General features: G+C 44.0%; 1 protein-coding gene across 4 annotated transcripts in view; it reads left to right on the top strand.

The window, feature by feature from the left end:
• Nucleotides 1-5,156: 5,156 nt before the first annotated feature.
• The window catches only part of LOC137413562 (protein HEG homolog 1), a 238,483-nt gene continuing 216,500 nt past the window's right edge, over nt 5,157-27,139 (top strand). The window contains exons 1-5 of one of the 4 annotated variants that reach the window (XM_078782281.1): nt 5,157-5,478; nt 10,385-10,492; nt 11,547-11,702; nt 13,339-13,425; nt 15,823-15,975. In XM_078782281.1, coding sequence (XP_078638407.1) covers nt 5,415-5,478; nt 10,385-10,492; nt 11,547-11,702; nt 13,339-13,425; nt 15,823-15,975 — 568 coding nt within the window. In that variant the 5' untranslated portion in view covers nt 5,157-5,414. The remainder of the gene's footprint in view (nt 5,479-10,384; nt 10,493-11,546; nt 11,703-13,338; nt 13,426-15,822; nt 15,976-27,139) is intronic. The other 3 variants (XM_078782285.1, XM_078782283.1, XM_078782282.1) reach the window with 3 other exon arrangements.

Below are 27,139 nucleotides of genomic sequence, written 5' to 3'. Positions count from 1 at the left end.
TTTTTATTACGTGTTTGATGGCTGTGACGTGTTTTCAATTTCGTGGTGGTGAGGTGTTTTTAATTTTGTGGTGGTGAGGTGTTTTTATTACGTGTTTTATGGCTGTGAGGTGTTTTCAATTACTTGGTGGTGAGGTGTTTTTATTACGTGTTTTATGGCTGTGAGGTGTTTTAAATTACTTGGTGGTGAGGTGTTTTGAATTACGTGGTGGTGTTTTGAATGACTTGGTGGTGAGGTATAATCGTCCCAAACCTCCAGTCTGCACCTACCCCTCCCCTATGTATGTGCTGAGGGGTTATTTCTTGAAAAAAAAAACATTCAACCTAAATCTTCAACCTAAATTGCCTATAAAACTGTTATATCACAAACACAACAAATACATTTGTGCAAAGTAATTGTTTGTATTATGATTGGTGTAAATCATGACAACACAGCAACTCAGGTACAGTCATTATCCTCAGCTAAAATAAGCCCGTTCCTCAGTAACGATGCTTGGTGAGGCGAGTGCAGCGAGCCGAGCCAAGCTAGTATATATATATATATATATATATATATATATATATATATATATATATATATCTATATATATATATATATATATATATATATATATATATATATATAAATATATATATATAAATATATTATATATATATATATATATATATATATATATATATTTTTATATATATATATATATATATATATATATATATATAATATATATAATATATATATATATATATATATATATATATATATATATATATACTAGCTTGGCTCGGCTCGCTCGGGTATATATATATATACAGTGGGACCTCTAAATCCGAATTTAATTCGTTCCAGCGGCAGTTCGGATTGGGAAAAGTTCGGAATTAGAAACTATTTTCCTCATAAGAAATAATGGAAAGTGAATTAATCCATTCCTGGACCCCAAAACCCCATTATCAAGACACTGTTAACTGCAAATACACATGATTCAAGGTAAAATAAGATGAGTAAATGCCCTAAATATCAAATAATAATAATAATAAAAACAAGAAATAAATGTACTAACATGAAAATAACTGCATTTGCCTTAGTGGAGAGTTCTGATGGTGCATGTGGAAGCTGGAGAGGAGGAAGGAGGGAGAGGGTTTTATTGCTTGGAAGGTGAGGCACCTTCCAAGCTAACATCAGATGACTGTGCTTCTGGTGTTTGCTCTCTTTGTCTCTTAACACCACTTGTAGAGGGTTGGGGCTCACTAGGCTTGCTTTCTTTGGAGAACCACCTCTCCAAAGTTGCCTGGTGTTGGCGACTTTTCTTAATTTTTCTGAAGTGGTCAATGACATTGTCACTGAACAAGTTAATGCTCCTGTTAACCACTGCTTTATTAGGGTGCCACTTTTCAACAATGGCCTGTGTTTTAGACCAATGGAAGCACAGTTCTTTAATTTCAGCACTGGAAATGGTACCACTAGCTCCCTCTTCCTCCTCTGAAGAAATTTCCACTGCCACTTCTTCTTGCTGCATCTTGTGGAGGTGCTGAAGTTCTTCTGTGGTGAGTTCCTTGTTGTGATCCTCCACTAACTCCTCCACATCCTCTTCACTCACCTCCAAGCCCATGGACTGACCCAATGCTACAATAGCAGGCACAATAGGTTCTTCAAAGCCTTCAAAATCTCTCCCTGCAACACAATCAGGCCAGAGTTTCTTCCAGGCAGAGTTCATTGTTCTCAGAGACACTTCCCTCCATGCTTTGTCAATGATTCTTAGGCAATGGAGGATATTATAATGATCCTTCCAAAAGTCTCTGAGGGTCAGTTCAGTCTCGTTTGTCACCTCAAAGCATCTCTGGAACATAGCCTTGGTGTACAACTTCTTGAAATTTGAGATGACTTGCTGGTCCATGGGCTGGATGAGAGGAGTGGTGTTGGGGGGCAAGAACTTCACCTTGATGAAGCTGTATTCTTCCTCCAAATCTTCTTCCAAGCCTGGAGGATGAGCAGGAGCATTGTCCATCACAAGAAGAGCCTTCAGGGGTAGATTCTTCTCCTCAAGATAAGCCTTCACAGAAGGGGCAAACTCCTCATGAATCCACTCCGTGAAGAACTGCCTGGTAGCCCATGCTTTCACGTTTGCCCTCCACATAACATTAAGCTTGCTCTTAATCACATTGTTCTTTTTGAACACACGTGGATTCTCTGAGTGGTACACAAGCAAAGGCTTTATCTTGCAGTCTCCACTAGCATTAGCAAACAACAAGAGAGTAAGCCTATCTTTCATTGGATTATGGCCTGGTACAGACTTCTCTTCCTTCGTTATGTAGGTCCTCCTTGGCATCTTTTTCCAGAAGAGGCCTGTCTCATCACAATTGAACACCTGTTGTGCCACATACTTCTCAGCGTTCACAAATGCACTAAATTTATTCACAAAGTCTGCTGCTCCATCCTTATTCGAACTAGCAGCCTCTCCATGCATAACAACACTGTGGATCCCACTTCTTCTCTTAAACTTTTCAAACCACCCCAACCACCCCCTACTAGCCTTAAACTCATCACCATCAGCACTACTTCCAGGCAAGTCTTTTATAAGGTCATTCGCTTTCTCACAGATAATGCCCTCAGAGATGGCAGCACCAACCAACTGTTTCTCATTTATCCAAACTAAGAGGAGTTTTTCCATCTCCTCCATAAACTTCGATCTCCTAGGGGTCAGAGTCGTAACACCTTTTGCCACATCAGCTGCTTTAATCACTTCCTTATTTTTCAAAATCGTACACATGGTCGATTTCGGCATCTAGAACATAGCAGCGAGATCCATCACACGCATACCGCCCTCATGCTTAGCGATAAGTTGTTTCTTCACCTCAATTGTCGCTCTCACCGCCTTCCTCTTATTCTTATTGCCTTCACTGCTCTTCTTAGGTGCCATGGTGAATGGGTAAGGGTTATCTTCAAAGAAAAAAAGCACAAATCAAGGTGAAAACACGAGGTAAACTAGCGACGAACACACGAGAGATGCTGCCAGAACTAGTACAACCGACGAACTGAAGGAACAAAGCGACTTCCGGATTGTGCATGCGGGAGCAGGCGTGGGTGATGCTGCGCGAAGATGCGCGGGAAATATGAACGACGCTCGCGGCGGGAAATATGAACGACGCTCGCGGCGGGAAATATGAACGACGCTAACGCTATGTTGGCGGTTCGGTTATAGAAATACATTCGGAATTAGGGACAACATTTTCTCAAATTTACGGTTCGGAATTAGAGTAGTTCGAGATGAGGGGCGTTCGGAATTAGGGGTCACTACTGTATATTGTCGTGTGGCCGCCTTTGATTAAAATCAGACGGTCACAGAAGCCGATTGCGAAGGCATTAGCTCTCGAGGCGAAAACTCAATGGCGGACTCCAAAAACAAAAAGCTACACAAAAGTGCGCGGGATGGAGGGGGGCGGCGCAAGAGCCCTGCAGTCTTACCTGTTAAATAAACCACACGGAAACTGCGTTCAGATATATATATAGAAAAATAATACAAGGGTTTATTCACAAGGATGGTGGGACAGGAAAAGCACGCGCCGGTACTAAATGTCCTAATCGGGACGTCCCCACACGACAGATTTTGGATACGAGACGAGGGAATGAATCACGAAAAAAAACGTTCGTTATGTTTGGTGTATGTGGTATGCGGTCTTATCTGTCCGTCGTCTTGTCCCCACGTGGCTCCAAGCTCCGGCGCGAAGAAACCCTTCATCCGCTTGCATGCTCCGCCAGTCCGCGATGCGACTCGCTCCGCTGCACACCACGAGGTCCCGCCCGCTCAGCACCGCGAAGGGCCAAGCACCGCTCCAAGCACCACAAAGAACGCGATCTCCAACACGAGCACGAACTCAGAACGAAGAGCGAAGCAGAGAAGAGCAGCCCCAAGAGAGCAGCGAAGAAGAACGGGCCAAAAGGGAGAGAGAGCAAGGGGAGAGCAAATGCGACTGCACGCTATGAAAACCCAGAGCCAAGAGCGCGAGGAAGCCACGAGCGTGAGGAAGCCAGGAGAGAGCTGCTCAAATGTCGTGCGGCGCTTTTATATCCTGGCCTGTGACGTCGGTCTTGGCGCGCCCCCCAATCAGTGCCTCGTAGCTTCCCGCCATTCACCGAACCTTCCAGCGCCTTCCCTCCAATAAACAACCTCTTCCTCAGTTGCGTCTTCGCGCCTCCCGCCCTGATTGGCTGGAGGTTCGCGCCTGCCACGCCAACCAATCACACGTTCCCTGTGGCGTGGTCACAGCTCATCTTTACGCGATGTTGTCAGGCCAGCTGGTGGTGCGGCCGGTGGCAGCCACCCGGCGGTGCCCCGATCTGGCTGCCTGCCTGTCTTCCACAGTCTTTGTAAGGCAAGGGGATTTAATTACTGTGTGCACTAAAGGGCCTATCTAAGTGTTTACAGGAGTGCGTTGCCATAAGGGACAAAGGAATGATTACCAGGTCTGACACACAAGGGGTGTTATCTTATTCCCTACACTATTTAACACCCGAACATCCTGGTATGTTCACAGGTATACTCTTATCCCGACAAACCGCCTAAAAACACAGAACTTATTACAAGGTTGATTCCCTATCGTGACAGTCGAATACCTACCTACACAGATCTATCTGGCTCTAGATATTCCTTTACCCCACCGACATAAATATATATATGTAACATGTAATTATATAATGCATTAACCTTTGAATGAAGAGTTTTTGAATTATGAACGAATTCTATTATGTGTTGTCATGTGACTGGTTAGTACCAATTTATTTATTGCATCTGAAACTATTTTGGCAATATGAACCCACCTCCACCTGTGAGTCAACCTCCTCCTGTGACCCCACCTCCTGCCTTTGGTATGGACTCCTCTCCCAACAGTGCCATGGTGACACCCTACAGCAGCAGTTTTTTTTATGGTGAGGTTGGAAATACATACTCATACTCTGGATAGTTGGTTATCTTAACAGTACTTTTTGTTTTGAAGCTGTTTCCTCCAACACGTCATTACAAAGATAAGGTTTATATGACAGGGAGTGGCAGTACACCGGCAAGGTCCATGGTACACCTGCACACAGACAGATCAAAGTCTACTTTTGTTTTAATACCACATGTAACCACCACTATAAAAATACCTCCACAACAACCTCAAATTATTACACGTGATATATATATATATATACTTAACAGTTAATAGTTGTCAGATGTTTTAAAATAATTGTTATGCGATTTTCACAAAACTTGAGTCCATCATACTTCACTACACGTTATATTGACCCAACTTGAGCAACTTAAAAGACATTATATGTGAATCATTTACCATGCTGCCTTAAATAGCCCCACCAGGTGAGCGTTCGCACTTACCTGGAGGCTTCGACGAAAAGAAAAGCAGATTGTGCTGTTACTCAACAAAATGGCGCTCCGAGGTGTTTTCTTTTCTCTTTTACTCTGCTTCGTTCTTTGTGCAGCTCCGGAGGGTGAGTAAAACAACATATTACATCGTGTTATTGTTTTTTAATATACTGAAATAAACGAGGAACACAATCACATCGAAGGTTCGAAGGTAAGGTGAATTTCTTGAGAGAGCGTACATTTTAGCAGCTACAAGAACATTGAGATAACATAAAAAATAATAAAATTAACTTGATTTTTCAGGTGCGGGTATTGTTGTGCTTGACTGTGTGGAAAACAAAACTGCTTGAAAAATGATCAAATGATATTTAATATCGATATTTTTGTTGATTTCAGTTATTACTTCCGCCAACAAAGGTGGACCAATGTTATGTTTTTGCCCCATTCTGTTTTTGTCTGTGAGCAGGACATTTCAAAAAGTTATGGTGAAGTTATCAAAAAGTTATGGTGAAGTTATCAAAAAGTTATGGTGAAGTTATCAAAAAGTTATGGTGAAGTTATCAAAAAGTTATGGTGAAGTTATCAAAAAGTTATGGTGAAGTTATCAAAAAGTTATGGACGGATTCGGATAAAACTTCGTGGACACGTTGGGTGGGTGACAAGGACGAATTGATTCGATTTTGGTGAAGATCAGAATTCGGATACCAGAATTTTTTAAGTGATTCTTCATCATTGAGAGATATGGCGAAAGACGATATATAGCTCGGTATTTCAAAAAGACATGGACAGATTCGGCCAAAACCTGGTGAACAGGTTGGGTATGTGGCAAAGGGTGACTTGATTTGATTTTCGTGAGGATTCGAATCCAAATCCGGATACGACAATTTTTTTTAATTTATAAAGTGATTCATCACCATTGAGAGATGGAGCCACAGGATATCTCTAAAACTTGTGGACGGATTATGACAAAACTTGGTGCATGAGGTGGTTAGGCGACAACAAGTGATTCGATTTTGGTTCAGGTCCAGATCACTATATCAAACTTGATACGTATTCAAAATATTTTTCGCAATTGCTTTCCCCGCACTAGTTATATGGCAGGAATTTGTATTTTGTTGAGGATGTATTTTTTGTATTTTCTTTAACCAATTTGTATTTCTTTCTTTTTTAGCCAATCAGTGTACAAGAAACGATTAAAAGGTGTTTAATGTAGTTTTGAGCTTTGTTTATAAACCAATCAGTGTGCAGTATATGGTTGAACAAGCAAGTGGTGCACCATGTCAAATGTCATTCCCCATCCCTACATGACCCATGATCTTTTCTTACCCCCCCCCCCCCCTTACCCTTCCCAAACCTAATTGTCCCCCGTCGCACCGCGGAGCGAAAGGGGGACGATGGTTTTCCCCTCCGTCCGTGCGTGCATCCGTCCGTCCGTCCATGCATGCGTGCGTGCGTGCGTAAGCGAAGGACCGAATTCTAATTTGGTGTGGGTGCAACTAGGCATAAAGAAGAACGCTATTGAAAATTGGGTCGCCACGTCAAACGCCGAGATGGCCGCCGCCATGTATGTCTGAGCCTTGTGAGCGAAATATCTTGAAAAATAAGCGAAGTACCAACTTCTAATCTGGTGTGTGGGTGTATCTAGGCACAAGCAAGAAGGCTATTGAAAATTGGGTCGCCACGTCAAAATCCAAGATGACCGCCGCCATGTATGTCTGAACCTTGTGAGCGAAATATCATATCATAGCATGTTTTCTGCGTCTTCCACTTTGTCAACTCACATCACTTCACCGACGGGGGACCTAGGCGTAACGCTTGTTTAACCCTCTAACTTGCAGGGTTTTTTTGTGTGTGTGCAAGATCGAGGCTCGTGTAAGAGCTAACATTAATCACAAACAAGCGCTATGCCTCCGTCCCCCGTCGGTGAAGTGATGTGAGTTGACAAAGTGGAGGACGCAGAAAACATGGAAGAGTCGATAATATTTGCGAGTGGGTTGGAGACACACCCACAGCCACACACCAGATTAGAAGTTAGTAGTTCGTTTATTTTTCAAGATAATCCGCTCACAAGGTTCAGACATTTACTTTTCAAGATATCGTGCTAACAAGGTTTAGATATGGCGACAGCCATCTTGGATTTTGACGTGGCGACCCAATTTTCAATAGGGTTCTTCCTTATGCGTAGATACACCCACACACCGGATTAGAAGTTGGTACTTCGCTTATTTTTCAAGATATTCCGCTCACAAGGTTCAGACATTTACTTTTCAAGATATCGTGCTAACAAGGTTTAGATATGGCGACAGCCATCTTGGATTTTGACGTGGCGACCCAATTTTCAATAGGGTTCTTCCTTATGCGTAGATACACCCACACACCGGATTAGAAGTTGGTACTTCGCTTATTTTTCAAGATATTCCGCTCACAAGGTTCAGACATTTACTTTTCAAGATATCGTGCTAACAAGGTTTAGATATGGCGACAGCCATCTTGGATTTTGACCTAGCGACCTAATTTTCAATAGGGTTCTTCCATATGCCTAGTTGCACCCAGACACCAAATTAGAATTCTGTCCTTCGCTTACTTTTATAAAGATATTGCAGTGCATGTATGCACGCATGCACTGACAGACGGAAGCACGCACGGACGCACACACGGACGGAGGGTAAAACCATAGTCCCCCTTTCGCTCCGCGGTGCGACGGGGGACAAAAAACAAACGGGCACATGATAAACATATAATAAAGGTAGCGGGACAAGATGGGGAGGGAGAGGGAAGCACACAAGTACAACAGTAGATAACAGGGACATCTGGAGATCTGTGGGAGGGAGAGGGCTTGGGGGGAGGAGGCATGGGAAGGGAGGGGGGTGAGAGATGTATAAAACACATGGACACTGCTAAGACTTCCAGGAAAGAAGTTAGTATTTCAAAAAAGTGGATCTGGGGTGAATTAACGGGGGTAGAAAAGATCAATATTTTGGATGGGGGAAGATAAGAGATGGTGGTGAACAGCTGTTTTGAAGACCTGGAGGGTGGAGTGGGATTGAAGAGACTGAGGGAGTTTGTTCCAGAGGCGGGAGAAAAGAGGAATGAAAGAGTGAAGGTGAGCAGAAAGTCTTGATTTTGGCAGTTTAACCAGAAGAGGGTTGCAGGCAGATCTTGTGCGACCTGTAGGAATATTTGGGGGACAGAGCTGGGGGAGCAAGGCCGGAGAGGAGTCGGTAGAGGACAGAAAGACCACCAACCTGCCTGCGGTGAGTGAGTGAAAGGCCCTCATGAGAGAAAGGCCCAGGTTCCTGTTTCCTTTTCCTGTTCGTTCATTCCTAACCCTAAATCCAACTCCATCTCTTTCTGTTTGTTCATTCCCATGCTTGGTGTGTGTCCACCTGTGGCCTCACTGCTAGTACCAGTAGCCCCATGAGCAGATTTTGTCGAGAAAAAAATCCCAATGTAATCAGTGAGGGTTCTCAGCTGACTTGACAAGCCAACCTGTATTGGTAAACTTACCATTTATCCAAACTCATACTTAGAGTATCTGCTCTGAGTCTGATAGGTCGTTCGTTCGAACCCTGGTCAAGTAATACCAATGACTTAAAAATGGTACGTGCTGCTTCCTTGCTTGATTTTTGCCCCGGAGTTTGGATGGCCCAACGTCCTAATTAAATGGGGAAATTACTATCGGTGGCAGATCTCGTTAAAAGTTTATATCCGTGGGAAATCGAAGAAAATATCTGTTTGGCTTTCCTGGCAGAAGTCGTACGGTCTCTTAGGACCATCTGTCACCAAATTGGTGATCGTCGAGGTGGAACTACGAATCCACCCCACGACCACGTGCAGTATTTATTATTGTAATTTAGCTGTTGGGTGAAGCTGGTGGTGTGAATCGGTTAAAATATATTGGTGAATTTCTTTGACGTAATCGGTACAAAGAAAACTGGGTGAAGCTTGTGACTGCCAGGAGGGAGCATCATCGTCATAATGATTACGGAAATGAAGTTAGTCCTGTTGATCTTTCGATCTGCACTTTGGATGGTACTGGGACAATTTGTAAGCTGCACTTTGGCGGTCTCATGCATGACGGTGAGTGCAAGTTATGGTAAAGGAGGTATCTCGGTATGCAAGCCGGTGGTAGAGAAGGTAACAACACCTAGCTGAATGTCGGTGGTAGAGCAGGTAACACCACCTATCTGAATGTCATTGGTAAAGCAGGTAACACCACCTATCTGAATGTCATTGGTAGAGCAGGTAACAGCAACTATCTGAATCTCGGTGGAAGAGGAGGTAGCAATATCTGGGTGAAGCTGGGTAATGAAGCAGGTAAAGCGTCACTGTGTTCCCTCCTTTGATTCTTCTTCGTTCATATGGAGCACCAGGCTGCGGGATAGCATCATTGGCTGAGGGCGCGGCTGTGCTGCTGATGCAGTGCCCCCTGCTTTTAAGGACAGAAATTTGGAATTGGCCATGGTGCCGGCCTACTCTTTGTGAAGGACACCGTGGGATCTTTAAAGGGACACAATCATGAAATTTTTTGAATAGATAGGGCTCTAACCATTACACTACCGAGTTTAGTTAAAATGGTAAGTTTACCAACACAGGTTAGCTTGTCAAGTCAGCTTAGAACCCTCAGTGATTACATTGGGATTTTTTTCCTCTCTACAAAATCTCGGCTCATGAGGGTACTGGTACTGGCAGTAAGGCCACAAATGGACACGCCGAGCATGGGAATGAACAACCAGGAAGAGATGGAGTTGGGGTTAGGATTGAACCACTTCAATAAATGACCAATTGTAGATCTGAGGGCACTTCAATGAATGATCATTATACAAGTTGAGAATACATTGATGTCTTGAACATTTCGATTCAAATTTCCCCTTAAGCTTGAGCACAGCATTTCTCTAAATCCCTCAATCCATTCTATGTGACAGCTGTGTGGAACTTCAAATGAAATATTTAAAAATATATGAATGCATCAAAATTGTGAATTACATTTTTTTTGTTATCACAAGCATTACCCTTTCCTCTGCCTGACAGAACATGAAGCTGAAAACTATGACGATCCTAAATACCTGCAATATGAAAAAACACATAATAACGGCTCAGGAAATGCAACAACTACTGTTGAACCCCCCATAACAAATGGTACTGGGATAATTTGGTGGTAACAGCAATTGCATATTGCAAACAGCAATTGCATAGTGCAAACAGCAATTGCATAGTGCAAACAGCAATTGCATATTGCAAACAGCAATTGCATATTGCAAACAGCAATTGCATAGTGCAAACAGCAATTGCATAGTGCAAACAGCAATTGCACAGTGCAAACAGCAATTGCATATTGCAAACAGCAATTGCATAGTGCAAACAGCAATTGCATAGTGCAAACAGCAATTGCATAGTGCAAACAGCAATTGCATATTGCAAACAGCAATTGCATAGTGCAAACAGCAATTGCATAGTGCAAACAGCAATTGCATAGTGCAAACAGCAATTGCATAGTGCAAACAGCAATTGCATATTGCAAACAGCAATTGCATAGTGCAAACAGCAATTGCATATTGCAAACAGCAATTGCATAGTGCAAACAGCAATTGCATAGTGCAAACAGCAATTGCATAGTGCAAACAGCAATTGCATAGTGCAAACAGCAATTGCATAGGGCAAACAGCAATTGCATAGTGCAAACAGCAATTGCATAGTGCAAACAGCAATTGCATAGTGCAAACAGCAATTGCATATTGCAAACAGCAATTGCATAGTGCAAACAGCAATTGCATATTGCAAACAGCAATTGCATAGTGCAAACAGCAATTGCATAGTGCAAACAGCAATTGCATATTGCAAACAGCAATTGCATAGTGCAAACAGCAATTGCATATTGCAAACAGCAATTGCATAGTGCAAACAGCAATTGCAGAGTGCATCACTGAATTGGGAAAGCAACTATTTTTGAGGTCAAATGGTCAAAGGTAAACTCAAGGTCAAACTTATAAAATCATCAATTTTCAACTGAAAAATAATCAATTTTAATCCGATTGACCCGAGCTTTGATTAAGATCGTCAATTTTAATCTTAATGAAATGGAGAATTTGATGTATCCATGGCAACATTTTTGGGGTGTGTGTATTTTGCAAGTATCGTGCTCTGCATGACGTCTTTCTTGTTTGTTTGAAAGATTTATGTCATGCTTCTACAGGAACTTCTACATCTCCTCCAATTACAACTAGCACACCAGAACCTGCAACAACTACTCTTAAACCCACCACAACAATTATTACTCCAATTACTACTGCTGGAAGCACTACAGATGTGACATCGGGGAGCACATCAACAAGCACCTTAACCACCCCAGGTGTGTTTATTATCCCGGTATTTTTTGTTTGTTTAAAAGTTTAATGTCATGCCCACAATTTTGTGACATCGATTTCGTGTAACAGTTTCATTGTGCCATGGTGATGCATTGTTATGTAGTGAAACAGGAAATTTATACTACCCCCACCAATAATATTATCGGTGCAAGAGGATTATGGGTCAGAATTAACGTGTTGCAGGTTTATGGATGGGTGAGAGTAGGGTTAATATGTGGGAGGGATTGGGAATAACAAGGAACTCTGGTGAAGGAGGAGGCTATTCACGATGGCAAACACGAGTGAAACAAACCAAACTTCAATTCCTACAACTTCTAAGACTACAACTAACTCAACCACCCCAGGTTTGTTTATTATCCAGGTATTTTTTACTTGCATTATCGAAGGTTTTTTTCAAGTATATATTGGTTGGTCTTGTGCATTATTCTGTCTGTCTGTCTGTTTGTCCGTTTGTTTGTTTGCCAATCGTCTACAGGTCACAATTCTAAACCGATCGTCATGAAACTTTACGGAGTTGTAGAGGTAGTCACAACTGAGAAGCCTTTTGATTTTGAGGTCAAAGATCAACTCAAGGTCAAACTTTTAAAATCATCAATTTTCATCCAATTAATGAGAAAATTAAAGAGCAAAAGCTTGGACCACATTTCAAGGTTGGCCCCCAAAGCCAGCCACCGGCTGACTGGTCATCTTGGATTTGGTCATCCAAATTAAACATCAAAATCTATGTTCATAGTGCATCACTGACTTTGGAAACCAACTATTTTTGAGGTCAAAATGTCAAAGATCAACTCAAGGCCAAACTTCTAAAATCATCAATTTTCCATCTGAAAAAAGCACTTTTGATCCTATTAACTTGAAAGCTAAACAGCAATTGCATAGTGCATCACTGAATTGGGAAAGCAACTACTTTTGAGGTCAAAAGGTCAAAGGTAAACTCAAGGTCAAACTTATAAAATCATCAATTTTCAACTGAAAAATAATCAATTTTAATCCGATTGACCCGAGTTTCGATTAAGATCGTCAATTTTAATCTTAACCCTCTGGAGTCTACAAGCCGATTCTATCGGCTTCATGCATGCGCCGAAATGTCTACAAGCCGAATTTATCGCCTCTAACCGCATTCAAATTTGAGATTAGAGACATTATTGGCGCTGAGGAAGCGCCTTTAGCGATTGACTTCCAGCCAGTGTAACGCTAATTCCTGTCACAGGAATTCGGAGATCATATAAGTGGGCGTGGCAGTTCCTGATTGGTTCGTGTTGGGGAACGCCTTCTCGCTGCCGACGTGACGTAAATTCGCGCACGCGCACTGGTGAAGCTTACTCGATCTTACTCGATCCCATATTACATGTACTTTCATTGCATACAAATTATACTTCCTCCTAGAAATTCCAAGCCCGAACCTCAGCGCAATCCAAGAGGATTCACTTGTTAGATTAGAGACAATATTAGAGACAAGCCGATTGAATCGGCTTGTAGACTCCAGAGGGTTAATGAAATGGAGAATTTGATGTATCCAAGGCAGCATTTTTTTTTGGGGGGGGGGTGTATTTTGCAAGTATCGTGCTCTGCATGACGTCTTTCTTGTTTGTTTGAAAGATTTATGTCATGCTTCTACAGGAACTACATCTCCTACAATTACAAGTAGCACACCAGAACGTACAAGAACTACTCTTAAACCCACCACAACAACAACAACCACCCCAGGTGTGTTTATTAGCCAGGTATTTTTTGTTTGTTTAAAAGTTTAATGTCATGCCCACAATTTTGTGACATCGATTTCGTGCAACAGTTTAATTGTGCCATGGTGATGCATTGTTATCTAGTGAAACAGGAAATTTCTACTACCCCCACCAATAATATTATCGGTGCAAGAGGATTATGGGTCAGAATGAACGCGTTGGATGTTTGTGGATGGGTGAGAGTAGGGTTAATATGTCAGAGGGATTGGGAATAACAAGGAACTCTGGTGAAGGAGGAGGCTATTCACGATGGCAAACACGAGTGAAACAAACCAAACTTCAATTCCTACAACTTCTAAGACTACTAGGCTATGAGCCAGACCCCCCAAATTTGACCGGTCGGTACCATACAGATGGAGTAAGGCTCATTGTGATTTTTAGCAAGATATATGTCCCTAGTTATGAAAAAAAAGTGATAGCAGTGTATAACTCTCGGCCATCTCTGTGTTATCACCCGAAATATTATTATACGCCTGCTTCGCTTCGCCAAAAAATGTGATATTTGCTAAAATTGGAATAAATATGTTTTTAAGGACCACAGAGTGCCGAGATCGAGATCGTATTTGTTCGAGAGATCATGATAAACCTAGAGTGTGGAGCAAGTTTGCATGCATTGTGAAATATAATGTAGCTGATGTTACAAACCTACTTTAGGATACTAGCTAATACCAAAAATTACACTGAGATACCAAAAGTAGTAGACGAATAAACCTAAAATGTTCAAAAGCTATGTTTCGTTCCAAAATATCAAAATTAGGGGGTATGGTTGAACATATTTTGAACTTTGCCAAAATATATGCCCCAAACAACCACCATATTACAAAGTAATGATATATTCCAATGCAGTGGTTCCTTGCGAAGATTGAGGGGTCAAATGTTACTCTGGGAGTTTTCATTTTTGAAATATTGACAAAAATGTACAATGTGAATTCTGAACTCGAAGCGATTTCGACCACTTTTTCACTAAATTTAACATATTTTTTGTCATTATATCAATATTTTGATAAATAACCCCCACAAATGTTCTATTTTCTATTACTATATTAGTTGGCATCCAGTATGCAAATTATTGGCACTCGGTGGTCCTTAAAAACATATTTATTCCAATTTTAGCAAATATCACATTTTTTGGCGAAGCGAAGCAGGCGTATAATAATATTTCGGGTGATAACACAGAGATGGCCGAGAGTTATACACTGCTATCACTTTTTTTTCATATCTAGGGACATATATCTTGCTAAAAATCACAATGAGCCTTACTCCATCTGTATGGTACCGACCAACCCCCTTGGCTCATAGCCTATACAACTAACTCAACCACCCCAGGTTTGTTTATTATCCAGGTATTTTTTACTTGCATTATCGAAGATTTTTTTCAAGTATATATTGGTTGGTCTTGTGCATTATTCTGTCTGTCTGTCTGTCTGTTTGTCCGTTTGTTTGTTTGCCAATCGTCTACAGGTCACAATTCTAAACCGATCGTCATGAAACTTTACGGAGTTGTAGAGGTAGTCACAACTGAGAAGCCTTTTGATTTTGGGGTCAAAGATCAACTCAAGGTCAAACTTTTAAAATCATCAATTTTCATCCAATTAATGAGAAAATTAAAGAGCAAAAGCTTGGACCACATTTCAAGGTTGGCCCCCAAAGCCAGCCACCGGCTGACTGGTCATCTTGGATTTGGTCATCCAAATTAAACATCAAAACCTATGTTCATAGTGCATCACTGACTTTGGAAACCAACTATTTTTGAGGTCAAAATGTCAAAGATCAACTCAAGGCCAAACTTCTAAAATCATCAATTTTCCATCTGAAAAAAGCACTTTTGATCCTATTAACTTGAAAGCTAAACAGCAATTGCATAGTGCATCACTGAATTGGGAAAGCAACTACTTTTGAGGTCAAAAGGTCAAAGGTAAACTCAAGGTCAAACTTATAAAATCATCAATTTTCAACTGAAAAATAATCAATTTTAATCCGATTGACCCGAGTTTCGATTAAGATCGTCAATTTTAATCTTAACCCTCTGGAGTCTACAAGCCGATTCTATCGGCTTCACGCATGCGCCGAAATGTCTACAAGCCGAATTTATCGGCTCTAACCGCATTCAAATTTGAGATTAGAGACATTATTAGATTAGAGACATTAGAGGCATTAGAGACAAGATTAGAGACATTAGAGACAATATTAGAGACAAGCCGATAGAATTGGCTTGTAGACTCCAGACTCCAGAGGGTTAATGAAATGGAGAATTTGATGTATCCATGGCAGCATTTTTTGGGGGGGTGTGTATTTTGCAAGTATCGTGCTCTGCATGACGTCTTTCTTGTTTGTTTGAAAGATTTATGTCATGCTTCTACAGGAACTACATCTCCTACAATTACAAGTAGCACACCAGAACCTACAACAACTACTCTTAAACCCACCACAACAATTATTACTACAATTACTACTGCTGGAAGCACTACAGATGTGACATCGGGGAACACATCAACAAGCACCTTAACCACCCCAGGTGTGTTTATTATCCAGGTATTTTTTGTTTTGTTTAAAAGTTTAATGTCATGTCCACAATTTTGTGACATCGATTTCGTGTAACAGTTTAATTGTGCCATGGTGATGCATTGTTATCTAGTGAAACAGGAAATTTCTACTACCCCCACCAATAATATGATCGGTGCAAGAGGATTATGGGTCAGAATTAACGCGTTGCAGGTTTATGGATGGGTGACAGTAGGGTTAATATGTGGGAGGGATTGGGAATAACAAGGAACTCTGGTGAAGGAGGAGGCTATTCAGCCCATCATGCCTGCACGGATGTTGTGTTTTCACACACCAATCGACTAAAAATGTGGACACACAGGTATTATAATCCGATCCTTCCTCCGAAGGAGAGAAGTGATCGTTAAAATTTGAATTCCGAAAGCTGAGCGCAATTTGCACTCAGCGGGTGTCGCACTCGCTCTGCCTGACACCAATATTTTTTTCAGAGGGTTCAAATCCCACTCCTCGACAACAGTTGTCGAGGTATCAGAAAGTTCGTATACCAATCCTGAACACCAGCTGTCGTGTTCCCGGGATTAAGACCCCAAGAGGACGAATGACCAAAACGAGCTTTACTCCAAGGTGTATACCCAACTTGGCGGTAGTGACATGTGTGAGAAGGTTTGAAGTCTTACCTGATCGGGAACGCACACAGGGGTTATCTGAACCCACAAACACAAAGACGGGACAGAAAAATCCACAATACAAGAGGAGTAAGATTCGACAAATAATGATTTGATGAAAATAAATGCAAATAACAATGAAATGTGAGGTAAAAATCTATTTCCTAAATTGAGACGTCTCGACTCAGACTCGTATACAAACAAGGGGAAAACTAAAGTAAAAGAAAACAAATAATGCTTTGGTAATCAGCAGGTAATTTGGTAAACTCTGCGTTTGGTAAACTCTGGTAAAGTTTGGTAAACGTTTTGTAAAGTTTGGTTTGTTTGTTTGGTAAACTTTGGTAAAGTTTGGTAAACTCTGCGGTAAACTCTAAACAAATTGGGCTCTGCGTCCCCAAATGGCTGGTAAGGCTTGCCGGTCGCTCGTCGCCTCCAAACCACTGTTCGGGAAACACACAAAATGGCGTGGAGTTGCGCTCTTCGACGTCCAGAGGAAACACGACGCGGACCCAGTCCACTGCCGACGTCGATCCTGTGCCTTGTAGTTCCGACTGTCCCGAACCGCTGTTTCTTTTCAGGTTATTCACTAGACATTAAACTGCGTAAATTTCAATAAAAACTGGAAGAATTGCGGTGTTCTAAAACTTTTGACCGGTAGTGTACATACAGTGGCGTAGTGATGGGGGGCGGAGGGGCCGACCGCACCAGGCTCGAAGTGGATGGGGCGCCAAATGACACTGTTAAAAAAAAAACGTTTTCATGCTCCATTTGATTGTATTGTATGTAAATTATAATACAACGTACTCGTTTTACAGTTTACGTTTTACAACGAACTCGTTTATAATACAACAAACTCGTTTTACAGAAGCAACTTTCAGAACCACATTTTACAGTTTAAACTTCGTGCTACGTGTCAATGTGTCATGTCGATGTTTACAAACTTCTTTCCGTCCGGATTAACTTTTTTCCTAATTCCTATTTCTATCACCTGTCACAGTAAATAAATCTGTGTTATGGTGTTAGTAATTATTGGGCTGCCTGATGCATAGATCTCTTATCTTGTATAATGATTATTAATGAGGTTTAATATGCACTCTGTAACATGGAGATCACCGATGGAGGGGTGTAACTGTTGGACGTTTGTGATGTAATTACGTCGATCAAATCTAGATATCTCACGGTGTTATTTCCCAATCAGTGACGGCCAGGATCACGTGTCAAGTGAGTTATTTAACTTCCTTGCCTTCCTCTGCTGCTCTGTCTCATCAGCTCGAGTCTCTTGGCCATAGAAATACCACACCATGCTGCACGCATGTTTGATGTAGTTTTTGTTAACAGCCTTGTAGCTCACCTGCCTGCTCTACTGCTTCAGCACTAGTTTACCTTTCACCAAACCCAGGTCTGCTTGGACGAGGGCGGGGATTATACGTTTGTTTTATTATTGCCAAATGGTACGAATATTATTATTGTTCTTAATACCATTAGTATTAATAAATGCTTTGTTACAATCTTATCATTGTTTTTGTTATTTATTTTGTAATAGGAATACCATGCCATGGAAGGACCTATTAAACTGCTCGATGCACCTTAATATGGCGCGTGTTTAGAAACATATGAATTCTTCCGGATTCTTTATAGTTAATAAGCCGAATCATCTCAGGAGATCATATCTAAATCAATTCTCATTTTGAACAGGTTCCAGGGCTCTGCTGCTGAGCCCGCTGGGGAAGCTTAGAGCTCTTTCATATGGCCCCCTCAATAGGAATTTCTGACTGTACCAGTGCCTGCAAGGGGTGCTATTTTTGACCTTCACCCCAAGCGCCACAAACCATTACTACGCCACTGCATGCATATATATTGTTGTGGATTTGAGAATCTTGTTTTTTGTGTGTAAATATCACCCTCTGTAAAGTGTAATGAATACTTGTAAATATCTCCGGTTGGTGTGTAAAGGTCAAAGGACGTCCTCTTAGTTACTCCATATACATGCACGTAGCAAATCATATACCCTTCTAAATAGTTATTTCCTTATTCTGTGTATTAGCTTAAGGCTCTGTTTCCCATTAATTGACACTGCATTGCACCGAATCAGGTAAGACAGAATCCCTTTTCAAGTCTTCCCCAATCCTCTCAGTGCATTGGGCGGTTTTCTTCACCCCAAACTCCATTACGCACGCGGTCAAGTCCATGAACAAGGGCGTTGCCCGCCCCTCGTCATCGGAAGGTGGAGCCAGCGAGCCCCCACCAGCCAATCAGGGCTGGTGAGATACCATCACGGGCGTGGCGCGGGTTGATCTCAAAGCATGTTATAAAAGCGCCCGCGCAAGCCTTTTTGAGAGAAGTGCGTAAGAGTCCAGTTGAGGAGAAGCAGAGAGAGGGATGTTTGAGGGAGGTGCGCTGGACCAGAGGCAGATTCTGCGGAATAGGAAAAGAGCGTCGGAGACGCAAGAGGCGGAGGATGCGTGAGACAGCTGCCGGTGTGAAACCAAATACGTGGAGCTGCCGGCTCCTCGCTGCCAGCCCGAAGCGGAGCTGTGTTTGCCGGGTTTTCGCCTCGACCCAAAGCGCGGATCGGAGCGCGCGCTTGGAGCTGGACCTCGACGCCTACCATCTGCCTGGACCCTCCTCTGCCGTCCCAAAACCATTCCTGCCCTTCCATCCTTTTGTGTACGTGAGTTTGTTTTGTGTGTCTTGTCCCTGGGTATAAGTTAAGCCTGTTTAGATAAGTTAGTATTTGCACTGTGTCTTCGGGTCCTTCCCTCCTTCTGTAAATTATTTTCTTATTCTTCCTTCTCCTTGGTTCTTTTGATTGTGTAAATAATAGTTAGTAATAAATCATATTTGTATTTCCTACCTTCGTTCTTCTTCTTCATGCTCGTCCGGTCGTCTTTGTGATTTCCCCATTGAAACCCTGTGGCGCGATTTTGGCCAACGTTCAGGATCGGGTTAGTCTCTGCTAATGGTTCGTGCCGCGGTTGCTAAACCGCTCGGCAATTAACATCTGTCCGCGGTCGCGAACGAGGTTGCGCACCTGCCTCTCCGGAGGGAGTTTGTGCAGCTTCAGGACCACGTCGGTCAGTCGTAGACGAGGGGATTAATCCCCCCTCGATAAGGGGGAAAGAGGCCGACGGAGAGATCCGCAACAATATATATATATATATATATATATATATATATATATATATATATATATATATATATATATATATATATATACAGTGGTACCTCGGCTTACGAGTGCCCCAACGTACGAGTTTTTCGGGATACGAGCCGTCGCTCGGGCGGTTTGTTGCTTTGGGATACGAGCCGAGATCCGATGTACGAGCTCAAAAAATTTATTTTTTTGAATTTTCCGGTTGTGGCTTCCGGTTCCGGTCACGCGGTTATCTTGCCGTGAAAGCATCTCTGCTTGGATATAAAACACGCAATCGTCGAAATACATGAGCGAGGAATCTCCTTGCTCCAGCCGGTGACGTCATCGGCGGGGATCCCCGCCTCCAGAGTGGCTGGTCACGTGACCGCCAAAGCGTGTCGCGCGTGCAGGTATAATGAGCTACACCTGTGGATCACGTGACCACGGAAGCACGCCTCGCTTGAGAGGCATGGCTTTCGGTTTGCGTTTTGCTTTATAAGGCGCGATAAATGGGCTTTTGAGTGTTAGCGGTTCATGGCGTTGACGGTTCATGGCGGTTCATGGCGGTTGACGGTTCATGACGGTTCATGACGGTTCATGACGGTTCATGGCGTTGACGGTCAAAAACCCATTACATCAATTTTACCAGGCACTGTACAGTAAGTACAGTGGACACCAAATGCACGGTGGAAGGCTAGAAGTAGAAGATCGTCCAAGACAAGTGAGAATAAGCCATACTTTGGAGGAGATGACGTCATTCGCTGGTCCGATAACCAAAGATGTGGTATAAAAAACCAGGTGAGCTAACAATGCAGCAATGAAGGAATTCGGCCAAGGCACCGGCACACAACGACCTACCTACATCGAAAGACTCAATGCCAATGGTGACAGAAGCCAAGACGGCCGGCTTAAACACCGCCGAAAGACCACGGTGTACCAACTTACGATGCAGAACATCTTGCACTTAATATGATGACAACAGGTGCCATCCTCTGACGTACCATTACAGGTACAGGTACAGTACACGTGAGCACAGAGCAAAAGTTCACTGAAACCGAGATTAAGAAAAAAGAAAAAACACCTCGTGGTCCGTGCTCGATATCCGAGTTTCAATCTTTTCAAACACATGATGCTCTCGGTCACGGTATCTCCTGCGAGCTGCTTCTCCTTCAACCACACAAACAACAACTTCTCCATATCTTCATGGATAGAGGTCCGGAGCTTTGAAATAATCGTAACGCCCTTGGCTGGCGTTATAGCCTTTATGGACTCCTTCTGCTTCAAAATCGTACATATCGTAGAAGGAGTACGATCGTACTGCCTCGCCAAGTCGACAACACGCACACCTCACCTGGCATGCTCTTCTCCTCTGCTTAATAAAACCAGTTTATTTCTTTACATTCTCTTGTATTATGTACAGTATATACGAGGTCGTGCTTGTTTATACATTATTTGTTATTTATAAAGTACATTTTTGTTATTTAAAAGCACCTAACAAAAAAAATTGGTGTTTTTTTTTGAGGCTGGAACGGATTAATAGCATTTCAATGCATTTGAATGGGAAAATTTGCTTTGACTTACGAGCGATTTGGCTTACGAGCTCCGTCACGGAACGGATTAAACTCGTAAGCCGAGGTACCACTGTATATATATATATATATGTATATATATATATATATATATATATATATATATATTGTTACGGATCCGGGGGACGGCGCTCCCGTTAGCAAGGGGGGGTAAATCCCCTTGTCCTGTTAAGCTGGCGGTCCGACCGGTCCTGGTACTTGCAACGCTCTTTTGCAGGGTGGGATTGATCAGGGTTATTGGTCCAGGTATTATCCCGAATACCTTTATCAATCCCTCCACAAAACAGTACCGCTCGTACTGCTCGAAGTACCGCTCAAATCCCAGACAAGATGGAGTTTGCTGAGCGGTTTAGCAATCCGGAATCCGAGCCGTTAGCAATGGACAAAACCCGATTAAAAGCGGTTCGGCCAAAATCGCGCCACAGATACTCAATTTAAAGAAATCACGAAAGCGATCGGACGAGAATGAAACCAAAGGAATAAAGAGGAACAGATATTTATTAATTATTTACAGCAAACCAAAGGAAGAGCAGGAACGAAAGTAATTTACAAAAGAAGAAGAGGACACAGAGCAAACTTATCTGCACAGGCTTAACTTATCCCCAGGACAATACAGACAGCACAAACTCACGTCCACGAATGGGAATTGCAGGCAGGAATGGCTGGAAGAATGAGAGGGGCAGACGGTCCACAGAGCTGGCTAGTAGGGAGGTCCAGGGATCGCGGCACGCCGTTGGTGTCCCGCGTGCACGCCCTCGCTCAGAGTCAGGTTCAGCGGCGAAAACCCGGTCGTCAGCGCTGGCTCTTCCCCCTCGGTCATCAGCCTCCTTACGCGTCTTTCTTCCAACTCCACCCAACTTCTCGGTTCGTGCTCCCTCACTCATCTGCATAAGCAGTCCCTCACCCCTCCTTTTATTGCCCTCTCCAAAATAAAACCGCGGGCTACGAGGGCACGCCTTCCGGGTCGCTCACCTCGGTGCTGGTTGGTTGGTAAGGGCTCTCTGACTCCACCTTTGATGATGAGTTGGTGCCACGCCCGTGATCCGGCGGCTCCTCCCCCCTTCTTCTCCGTTCTTGGCCTCGTGCGTAATGGAGTTTTGGCGGCGTGATGCCAACGAAACAGCCCAATGCAACGGCGGCGAACTGGCACTTTAAAGAGACGATTGGGGAAGTTGAAGGGGGCCTATCTTATTTGATTGATGCAACGTAGAGTCAACTATTGGAAACACAGCCTTACCTGGAACACATAATAACGAAATAACTATGAAAAGGGCCTATGGTTCGCTACGTGTTGCAATGTGGCCTAACTAGGGGACGACCTTTGACCTTTACAATGAATGGAGGTATTTACAAAGGGGTATATTTACAACAATTTACAATGTGCAGGGTTCTCAAAACCCTAACACAGCACCCTCATTCCTCCAGGCACGTCCTGGGCCGAAAAAACTTTAACTTAATGTGACACTCAGGTGTAATACCTCTCTACTATTAACCTTACCCTGAGTGCGACAATTTTAAACACAATTAAGTATGTCCCCCTGCCACGTTGCATCCTGCCTAACAGATTCACACCCACAGAATAACCGAATTGCGGAATTATTTTCAAACTAAACATTGACGGTGGGGAGCATTATTTACACAGCATTAATTTGTATTTACATGGCAAACCCAGGACCTGTCATTTTTGGGAAACAAAAAGAATCCTGCGGGAGGGAGGAAAAGCATGCACTGCACCGATACACCACCTTCACATGCCCGGGGATGCAGAATTGATATTGCAATGCATCCCCGAGCATGCAAGCACCAAAAAACACCATAGCAAGCACCATCAAGCACCATCCAGTGCACAGTCATACATTTCAATTAAAAAAAACAACTGTTGCACGGTTCTTCTTTCTTCTGCTCCCTCTGCTGGCCGATGTTTCTTCCTGCTCTTGTTGTTCTTGCTTGTGGCTTGCTGCCTATTTGCACAATAATAAAAAGGCACAAAACGCGTCCATTTTTATTTGGGGCCCACAGGGGCCAACTATGGGTGGTCCACCTGTAAGGCAAAAGGGGCCACCTCACCGTGGTCCGCAAGCCAACTCTTCCCTGGCCATCATGGCCGGTCCCAGCAGAGGGGCCAGGCCCCAACACGTGGGGTCCATATGGGTGTGGTGCTTGGCCACAAATGTGTGGTCCATAAGGTGGTGCTAGGCCGCAAGTCGTGCGGTCCATAAAGTGGTGCATCGGTCCAGGCAGCTGGCAGCGGTAGCTCGGGCACACAGATGCGGCTCCCGCACGCTTCCCCTCAGTGCCCAGAGAGCACGGTCCATGGGTGGGTAGGAAGACAAAGCAAAGTCAGCGATGGGTAGTGGCGCAATGGTACGCATCAACACAAGGCAATGCAGAGGTGAGGTGCGCATGGAGGGCGAGCGGAGAAAGCTCGTCCCTGACGTACGTCACCCCCCCTGTCACCTACTCTACCCTCGCCCCTTACCCCGTATTTACACAACTCTACACATTTACAAATTCCGTCTCTATCGTCTCGTCTTCCCCATATCTCCCATAATTCCAAATTCATCCACAATCCCTCTTAACCAAATTTGCCATCACCCAATTCATCATCAATCCCTCTTAAGGAGGAAGAGATGGAACAACCAGCACAATGTCACCCCCACGTCATGATGCGTCTTACCATTCCAAAACATTTGCAACAAAAATAACCAAACCATGGTGTGGTGTGGAGCACTGTCATCACCTCAGGTGAATGGATGTAGATGGTGCGAGGAGATTTCCATCCTAACTATCCTCAAAATGACTTTAACACTTTTACTCTACCTGGGGTCTTTCCCTGCAAAACCATTGGCCACTTTACTCTATGCGGTTCTAAAAAGCGAACTCCCATTGACCAAACTGTGGTGCTCATCGATTTGGGGTCTCACTCCCCCGATTCAACTCCCTGTGCCTTTGCACAATTTCACGACTGGGTCGTGTGGCGCTCCCAGCAGGTCTGCTCACCTGCACACCTCCGCCACTGCAGTTGTCTCCGAGCTTACCTGCTCCTTACCCGAACCTTTCTTCATCAATGATCTCTCTGACTCTCTTGAAAATCCTCTCCATCTCTTTGCTGATGACTCTACTCTCTGTCGCTCCATTCTTCATCCCTCAGATCGGCAGTCTGCAGCCTCCTCACTCTCTGCAGACCTCGACAAAATCACAGTCTGGGCAAACAAGTGGAACATGTCTTTCAATCCTGACAAATCTCACACTCTTACGATGTCTCTCCGAAAAGACCGACTGGACAACCCTCCCATCCACTTTCTGAATAATTCTCTCCAAGAAGTTCTGTCACTCAAGCTTTTGGGTCTCACTATCTGCCATGATCTTTCCTGGGAAAACCACATTTCAAATCTGGCCTCCAAAGCCAGTCGCCGACTGGGCATCCTCTGTCGTGCGAAGTCCTTCCTTGGCACACCTGAGCTCCTCACCACATACAAGGCTTTCATCCGCAGCTCAATGGAATACTGCTCTCCCCTCTGGGCTGGTGCTCCTGCCTCACACCTAGCTCGTCTTCACGCTGTTGAAACCAAAGCATTCAGAATCATTGGAATCTCCCGCGATGAAGCTAACTCCAAGGGCCTACCACTCACTCACCCCAGGCAGGTTGGTGGTCTTTCCGTCTTCTACCGACTCCTCTCTGGCCTTGCCCCCCCAGCTCTCTCTGGACTCTGTCCCGCAAATATTCCTACAGGTCGCACAAGATCTGCCTGCAACCCTCTTATGGTTAAACTGCCAAAATCAAGACTCTCTGCTCACCTTCACTCCTTCATTCCTCTTTTCTCCCGCCTCTGGAACAAACTCCCTCACTCTCTTCAATCCCACTCCACCCTCCAGGTCTTTAAAACAGCTGTTCACCACCATCTCTTATCTTCCCCCATCCAAAACCTTGATCTTTTCTACCCCTGCTAATTTCAACCCAAATCCACTTTTTTGAAATACCAACTTCTGTCCTGGAAGTCCTTGGTGTCCTTGTGTTTTATCCTTCTCCCTCCCCCCCCCCCTTCCCACGCCTCCTCCCCCCAAGCCCTCTCCCTTCCACACATCTCCCTGCTCTCAAATGTTGTGTTTGTGTGCTTCCCCTTCTCTCCCCATCTTGTCTTCCGCTCCCTCTTTTTATATATTTTGTTTGTCTGGTTGATTTGTTTGTGAAGTAAATGTTAGCTCTTTCACGAGCCTCGATTCAGTATACAAAAAAAAAAAGAAAAAAAAAAAAACCAAAAAAAAAAAACCTATCTACCTGGGGAAGGCCCTCTGGCGCTCTCCCCACTCGGTGCCCTCTCTGGCACTGCGCTACCCGGGTCCGTCCTCCGTATCCTCGGGCCCCATTCACAACTCTACCGGCTCCCAGAGCCCACCTGCGGCCTCACCTGGCCGACATCCTCACAGTGGCGGAGTGCCCATTTAACCATACACACTAACAGGCCACATGCCCAGCCATTTCCACGTCACTAATGCACCCATCCAAACACCATTCTACCACATGCACCACAGATGCCAATATCCACCACAATTTACATACACCCTCTACCTACTCTTAAACTACCCTCGCCGGGTATTCGTGAAGGGGTCCATCTTCCCCATCCACTCCCTTTGCACCAACCACTCCACTCCACGTTTTCCACACTACTCACTCCACACCATCCATTCCATACTCCATTCCATACTAGCTATGTCACACAACCATTCTCCATACACCTGTTCACTTGCACACCTGTTCACTTGCACACCTGTTCCATCTCACCTGGTGCTCCCTGCACCCTCCTTCCTCTAGAACCATTCGCTCAATACAACTCACAATCACCTCACACTTTTCACAATACGCTGCTCAATACACTTTCAATTCTCCAAACCATTGCCTCAGGCACTTAGATTTTCCCATGCTCACACACACATCTTTCCCGAGCATTGCCTCTGAATTCCTCATTTCAATATGCTCACCAGCAAGACTCTCATACCAATTCCTCATTCAATAAACCACACCACAAACACACTGCATCATCTGAGCTGACCACCCCCCTTCTGAAACTCGCGCTTCCCAGTCGCCCCTTATACTATTGCGCTCCGTCGTCGTTATAATCCACCTAATCTATTCTACGTCCCCACTACAGGTACAATGTCGCTACTTAACCCTACAATTACCTATTGTCATTTCTCTAGGTCCCTAATCCATTTATCCTAACCCGCCCTCGGCGAGCTTACACTGCCAAAACCCCATAACTAGTGCTCATGTGCCCGGGTGGATGTGAGGGATGGTGGATTTGCCATCCCTCCACCTCGGGCATCTCCCACCATCAATTTTGCCCATCCAATTTTTTTTCCAATCAAAATTTGCCAATCTTTACTGCCAATCATCCTCGCCAATCAAATTTAACAATACAATTTGCCAATCATATTCCCTATCCCTACCATCGTCCATTAAACTTCGAGCATCGGTGCGTCATTACATTCTCAAAGCTCGGCTTCGCCAAGCCGAGCAATGAATGCGGGAGGTTTGTCTACTGCAGTTGTGTCTGTCCGGCATTCGGTTCAGGGGAGGAGGTTTACTCGGCCCGAGATTCCAAGGTCCACCTCAGCGCGGAGCCTTTCGGTCTCCCGCCCGATGGCCCAATCTCGCCCGGCCGGAACGCCACAACCACAAGGGGGCACTGCCCCGACCCTTCCTACCTTCCCTCACACCGGGCCGCCCGCTCCGCTTAGCAGAGCGCGGACGCGACCGTGCAGGGTGAGGCCCGGCCCGGATCGTGCACG

The sequence above is a fragment of the Myxine glutinosa genome, chromosome 7, assembly GCF_964187855.1.
Source record: "Myxine glutinosa chromosome 7, kmMyxGlut1.1, whole genome shotgun sequence".
NCBI classification, from domain to species: domain Eukaryota; kingdom Metazoa; phylum Chordata; class Myxini; order Myxiniformes; family Myxinidae; genus Myxine; species Myxine glutinosa.
Note: the sequence above shows the minus strand (reverse complement) of the source record. Positions and strands in the feature narration are given on the sequence as shown.